Source organism: Ambystoma mexicanum, chromosome 1q (assembly GCF_040938575.1).
Source record: "Ambystoma mexicanum isolate Mex_15411 chromosome 1q, UKY_AmexF1_1, whole genome shotgun sequence".
NCBI lineage: Eukaryota > Metazoa > Chordata > Amphibia > Caudata > Ambystomatidae > Ambystoma > Ambystoma mexicanum.
In genome coordinates, this window is record NC_090922.1 from 1,309,580,307 (window position 1) to 1,309,587,623 (window position 7,317).

At 43.5% G+C, this 7,317-nt stretch overlaps 1 protein-coding gene across 1 annotated transcript in view; it reads right to left on the minus strand.

Annotated features, from left to right (window-relative positions):
• DMRTB1 (DMRT like family B with proline rich C-terminal 1) overlaps nucleotides 1-1,096 on the minus strand; it is a 274,906-nt gene extending 273,810 nt beyond the window's left edge. The window contains exon 1 of the mRNA XM_069642167.1: nucleotides 491-1,096. Within this exon, the coding sequence (XP_069498268.1) occupies nucleotides 491-1,043 (553 nt within the window). The 5' untranslated portion in view covers nucleotides 1,044-1,096. The remainder of the gene's footprint in view (nucleotides 1-490) is intronic.
• Between the last annotated feature and the right edge of the window lie 6,221 nt (nucleotides 1,097-7,317).

A 7,317-nucleotide genomic window follows, 5' to 3' on the forward strand; every position in this document is an offset into this window, starting at 1 on the left:
CATAAACCTCCATTGACGTATATTGGATAAGTGGATTTTTCCTGTGTAAAATGTGTTTTATTCTGCAGTCTCTCACATTCTGCACAAAGATGAGGCTCGTCCACGGGGTTTGTAAATAGCATAGCAAGAGACACACTTGCACTCAGTACAGATGTTTTCTCGGCGATGGCCTGCTGGCTTATACATTTAGTAAAGGGCCAGAGTCGAGATATAATAGGGTGAATAAAAAGAGGCCAGGACCCACATATGGAGGGTCACTTGTGGGGTGTGTTATAATGTAGAGTGTATCAGAACAGCCTGTGCTCAAGGGAACTCTCCATACGAATAAACATGTATCAAATATAACTCAATATGCCGTGCGAGTATATGTCGTTACTTCACAATAGGGTGTGATGCCAGCTGGTGTATAGAACAAGTAAACATTATTAATCTGCAGCAAAACAGTCAGCTCGGTCATGTAATTATTAGCAAGGGAGTAGAGCCTACCTACCGTAATCTGCTGGGATGGGCATCGGGGTCTGCGGGCGCAGGTGGCCGTGCATAGTCGGCGGGGCCCTTCTGCCCCCTCGGCCATGCTCCTCTGGGCTCCCGTTGTCGGCCAGCGGGGTGCAGTGGTCTGCGGGTGCTGGGGAGAGCTGGCGGTGTCCCGCGGGGCTGGCGGGCGCCTCGTGCCTAGGCCCGCCTAGGCCGCAGGCGCTGAGCGGGATAGGCCTGAGCATGGGCCCCGGCTGCGCGGCTGCCCCGCTGCTGCTGAGCGGCGGCGCCCTGGGCGCCGGGGACAGGGCGCCCTCCTCCAGCTCCCCGGGCTGCTGCAGCTGCTTCTTGAGGGCCTTCTGGGCGGCCATGATCTTCTGGCGCTCAGTGATCAGGCTGCATTTGTCGCAGCTGCACTGCTTCCAGGCGCAGCGGCCCGCGTGGCCCCTCACGGGCACCACGAAGCCGTGGTTCCGGCACCTGGAGCACTTGGGGGTCCGCACGGCCACTGGCGGCTCCTCGTTGGCGAAGACAGGCGCCGCGGGGCTCCTCAGCTGCGCGCCCTCCATGCTGCGGCGGTCTAGAGCAAACTCTGGGCGTCAAGGGGCGGGGAGACGGACTTGTCTCGGGGCTCCCTGCCTCCCCCACAGGGCACCTCAACTCGCAACTAATGTAGCAGAAAGTCCCAGGGCCTAGAGCCCTAGGCGTGCACGTTATGCCAAGTTGGGTTAATGTTACAAAAAGGGGTGCATTTTATAAAAATGGAGATGCTCGACAGTTGGTTATATTTTGATGACTTTACTGCATTCTCTACAACTTTCATTGGCTAATTTGCACATTCAGGAAAGGAGGCCCATATTTTTCTAAATGTGCATATTTATGTGGCCTCAATTGCAGACGCAGGACCATTATATGGTATCCATAGTTGCAATTCCGTTGGATTACAAAACTGGTTTGCCCTGATGTGGCATATAACTAGTATGTATTAAGTTAGTTAAAAGAAAAAGGGTTAAATGAAGCACCAGAAAACCAGTGGCGATACAACTGCAGTTTACTGGAATTTGGCATGGGATTGTCCTGGGTATCAAAAGTCCTGTCAAATAAATCAGAAAAGCAGTACATTTGTTTTCAATTTATGTGAGCAGATTGATAAACCTGGTAAAAAGTGCTTGATGTCAATTCCTTATATCCTTGCTATATTTAGTGCACTGCATTATGATCACTGCAGACCGTGTCACTGCATTCAAGGACATCCCTCACTGCCAAATGCCAGGGATCATCTACATCCACATTTCACAGGAGTAATAATTGAACAAATAGTTTGCTCAAGAGTCCACATGAGTAGGCTTTGTTGGTGTCCAGCCAAATATTGACATTTTACTAGAACAATAAAAATGTCCAGATCTGAAAGACACGCGCCATTTTCTCTGATTTTAAAGGACTATAATTCTCATCATTTTTTGCATTGAAATCCATACACAATAGCAAACACAACACAAAAAGTCTCTCGTAAACCTTGTATCCAGAGCCCCAGATTAGCGGTTAACTGTTTGTTTTACTCCCTAAAATTATGCTAATAATCCCAACAAAAAAGGAAGTAAAATCACACACAGTTGAGTTTATGTGTTCAGCAAAATCTTCGGCACAGGACACAAAGGAGCTATCTGATATTGAAAAGTATGTGTGTGCTAAAATAAATACTATCCTTTATGATAATTAAAGTATATTTGTTCTTGCTTTTTGGAATAATCATGAGTGAGAGTGTGTGAAAACTGATTGTGAAGTAATTGGAAATTGAGATAAACGTTTGTATGTTTTTATGTTAAAATTGAAATACATGAGTAAGTGTGTCTTTTAACGTGCCATCCTTGGTGCGAGGGTTGGGCTCAAATATGTTGCCTTGGAATAAGAGTACAAACACATGGTATGCTAAGTGCCTGCACTGATGTGCGCAGTGCCTAAGCTACCTGCATCCTAGCAATATTGGTGCAGGCAGCCCTTGATTAATTAGCTGGAATCCATTTTGTATGTCTAGGTAAGAAGAGCTCAAACTCTGTTGTTGACCAATTTCATACAGCATGAATTCTTCCATGGATGGTTCTGTCAATCACCAGATCTATAAGGTATATACTGCTTCTTATTAATCAATTGAATCTTGACATGTCCCTTTGATTGCCCCTTTGCATTTTGCTTTTGAATAGTGGCAACAGTTGTACAGTGCCTACTGCCGCCAAACAAGTCCTATCTAGAGAGGAGACTATTTTTGGCCCTGGCACATAGTATCTCAACTATTTGCAGGCCATTCCATGCCCCTGGTTGCAACATGGCTGCCACCATACTTCACAGAAAGTAGCATTTTGTGGAAGGGTACCATCTGCTGCCTGTACCTAAGTATGAGGATGAACACACAGTGCAGTCATGTTTGGCCATGCCATGTGTCATCAATCCACCGCACAAAGTCTGTTCCTGCGCCCTGTAATTTGTGTCGCTTTATGGGTTGCTATCAAGGCAGTGAGCAATAGGGATCAGAGCACCTGTATGAGAGTGCATTTGTGCATATCCAGTGATAAGAGGAACGTCCTGAGCAGACATGTCAAAACATTTCTTGGATACCAAGTTCACTGCACACCTTATATGCCACGCAGATGTGTCACATCCCAACTCACCACTAACTCCACACCCGACTGAACCAACCACAGTCCTCTGACAGCCAAACACACGGATAGCACAGCCAACTCAATTATCACATTAAACTCTCACATACACACTCATGCCTCCCCTCAGTGCCCAGTATAATCAACCACACATACTATTTCACAACACAGACACCATTGGAGCAAAACCACACATGCTGCACAAAACTGATGATCACCTACAGCCCTTTCATCCAGCATAACTACTTGCCAGACCAACATACAGAGAATGAGCAGACCAGCAGATTGATAGAACCCTCAAACATCTCTCAGACAAACTTGACAGAACGAGGTCTCATTACCAAATGCACCAAAAACGTATACAACCTTAAAAGAAAAATAACATAATTGAACAGATTCTCAATGTTAATGATTGTGCTTACTTGTAATTTGTGTTGCATAATGTAATGTTAATTAAATGTGACTTAAATGCGAGTTGTCCCGACATGAGAATGGATACGAGCAGGTTGCAAAATTTGTTAACTAGTACAATAACTCAATATAAGGCATATTCAGTTAAGAGGGGCACTGTTTGGTCCAACCTCATGGAATCTCGAGACCTACACAATTGACACCAAATCAAGAAGAACATGTCGCCAGTTCCGACTTGGGAAAGAGAAGGCACACAGAGCACCATAGATCCAATTTATGTCTCCAAGGAGCTTTACGCGATTATTGAATAATTTGAAGTAGTCATAACAGCGCACAGCAATTATAACATCTTAGTAGCCTCATGGCCGGCAACAAAAATCAAACCTGAAATGATGTAGACGCCTGGAGAAATCGGTCCTCAGGGAACACGACTAAAGCTGACGAAGGAAGCCATTCATTTCATCACAAAAAATATAAAGGCCGGCACGAGCGAATGGAGGGAGAATCGAACATGCCAGATCTGGACTATCGCCAATCCTTATCCCATTCACACAACAAAGGCCTCGAAAGAGTGATACATGTAAGCACCATCTGCACACCTATAATTTGGAACTGAGGAAAAGGAGGACAACCATGAGGCGAGCAAACAGGTGGGCTAAAACCTGCTCCTCAATACAAAACGAGGTGCTTACAACAAAAGAAAGAAACACCCACAAAACCTGGCTTGCAACGTTTCGCAGAACACTTTACCGACAAGATTCAGAAACCATGCTTCGAGCTGTATGTAAAAGAGAATCCAAAGATTTTTGGACACTAGTCAGAGAGACTACATCTACCACGGAAAACATCATACAAAATTGCATTCGTGAACAACCCTGGTTGAGTCATTTTACAGAGCTGTTCCAGAACACGATTACCAGAGTGAGCTCTGACGGAAAATCTTGTCTATCTGATTCGGACATCGATCATGATGAAGTCTTGATTTTGAAAAAATAAAAAACTTGAACAACTCTAGAGCTCCAGGCCCTGACAGGATCACAAACATCCATTTAAAATCTGGGCGGTCCTGATCTCAGAGATCTTCAGCAGAAGCTTAGCAAAGAACAACAGCAAACATTGTTCCGATTTTTAAGAAAGGTGTTAAAAGCGAGCTCTAAAATTATGGCCCAATAGCGTTGCTCGATGTTTTTGGCAAGCTATTTGGGTCATTACTTTTGGACAAACTGAAAGCCTGGGTTAAAGAGACCGATTGTGCGGATCCATATCAATCAGGATTCACTAAGAACCTAGGCACAGTGGCCAATATAATGCTGATCAGCATCTTAAAGGCCAAAGTGATGGAAGGGAGCCCTAGAACATTTGTTGCCTTCATAGATTTAGTCCATGCATTTGACTGAGTAAATAGAGAGAAGCTATGGCCAAAGCTAATGAAATGGAAGTCTCCATCTTCTCTCCTGGAACCTATCAAAATGCTTTACTCTAACACCTCTATGCGAGTGAGGCTCAACGGAGCAGACCACTTGTCCAAACCCATAAATACCAACAGAGGGGTAAAACAAGCTCCAGCATTATACAACGCATACATAGTAGACCTTGAAAATGACACTCAATCCTTCCCGCCAACTATAGAAGAGGAAAAGATCACAAGGCTCCTCTACGCGAATGGCATCATTCTCCTGGATCAGACAGCAATTGGTCTGCAGCGGCAGCTATACAGCCTCTTGCTATATACAAAAAAGAACGACTTGGAAATAAACACAACTAAAACCAAAGTCATGATCATAGAGAAGTCATCCTAAAAGGCGGAACGTCTACATTGGCATTTAGATTCTCAGAAACTGGAAGTTGTGACAGACTTCAGCTACCTGGGAGTCAGAATCAACATAAGCAGGACAGAAACGACAATGTTAGAATCACTCTATGCAAAAACCATAACATTAGCCACCCAAGCAATGGTCCTTGATAGAAAATTTGTCAAATTCTCCTTATTGCCAGTTATCAACTTTTACAAAGCTAAGGTCATACCAATGATCACTTAGGGAGTAGAAGCAATGCCACAAATTCCAGTCACTATATGGAACAGGCTCGAGGGCCTATTTTGGCGCAAGGTCCTAATATTACCACTTTCGACCCCGATCGCCTCAATTAGAAGAGAACTCAGCCTGTCCTCGCTGAAAGCAGTAGTGGACAGAAACAGCTTGCTATTTTTCAGCAAAATTCAGAGAAACCCTCGTCCGAAAATCTTGGAAATCATCCACAATGAAATGGCGGGCGAGAAAAACAGAATGCTGACAGCTTGACTCAACAAAATTTTGGACTTACTTTCAACTATTTGAAGTTCACAAGAGGAACTAGATCATATCCCAGACAAAGTGAAAACAAATTACAAGCCTGGGACTGGATCGCTTCAATAGACACATCAAATAAATATAAACTGACTGCACGCCTGCCTACGACCACCCAAAGAGTGGATGAGGTATTGAAATACCTGAAGAAGTTTCCAGATAGATCATTGCACGTTACATTTCTCTGAGCACGCTTGAACGCTCTTAAAACAAACGAGATTGTGGCCATTTGAGGCAAATCCACCACAAACTCGTGCCGTTACTGCGAAGAAGCAACTCAAGTGGAAACAGTACGACACCTCCTATTGTCATGCCCGGGAACAACAGATTTGAGAACCACCTACTTGAAACACCACTAGCAAGGGGCATATATACTTGAGGAAGAGACGTGTTGGAATAGGATGATTTGTGGTGAGAGCATACCCCTGGTCATAGCAAGGGCAAAAATCTTACAGAGCCTTGATCTGGAAGGTAAAGCGAGTACCTAAGAGGATAACGGACGCAAAAGAGAATGTTCAGATTGATATTTTATACCAAAGTTTTAAGAAGAAACACTCAAAGAAAAAAAGGAGGTCAGTCCTAATACCCATCGCTCTTGGAACAATTAACTCACAATGATTCATGTTTGTAAAAATTGTTAATGTAACAATTAAACACAAATAAAAAAAATAAAAAAAGTACTTCTGTTTATTTTGGTTACTCAACTGTAGTCATCTATATGTCAATAAAAAATGAATGTGTGAATTACTGAGCCTACATGTGTTTCAATAATCTAACTCCCTTCAAGGTAAGATGTGAGTCGATAAGTATAGACTGGTCAGTACAATCTGTTGGCATACAATATCGAGTAGCCTGTAGACTGTGTGTCCTAACTTTAGTTTTTCTCACGGGTGGGAACCACTCTTTCCAACATTGAAATCCATTGGAGCCTTAGGATTCCCTACCCAGTATGAAATAAGAATATTCATTCTAGTTAGTACTAGACTCTTATAGCTAGGGCCAACAAACATTAGTTCTGCGATGCATTAAAGACTCTTGTTCCGAATCAGATTACATATGTTTCGAGATTGGTACGCTTCTTCGGGACGCTTGTTTTTTCTAAGTAGAGACTGTAACTGATTAAGACCAGTATTACTCTTGATTTTTGTCTTTGAACTATATCCTAATCAGAAGAATTACTAATGAACACAGTCATGAAACTTGAGGAACCATGGAACACTTTCTTTGTCGGATCTCTGCTTACTATTAGCAGTATATTATTTCCACATGAGTTTTTCGGATTCCAGACTATTCCGCCGCCACACAGCACTACAATCCCACACAGAAAAATCAAGCCACTGCACAAAACTTCAGTATCAAGCCTGACTAAGTTCAACCTGCTGCTGAAATGTTATATATTCCACGTACTGCCTAACAAGGAAAACACCTTTTGA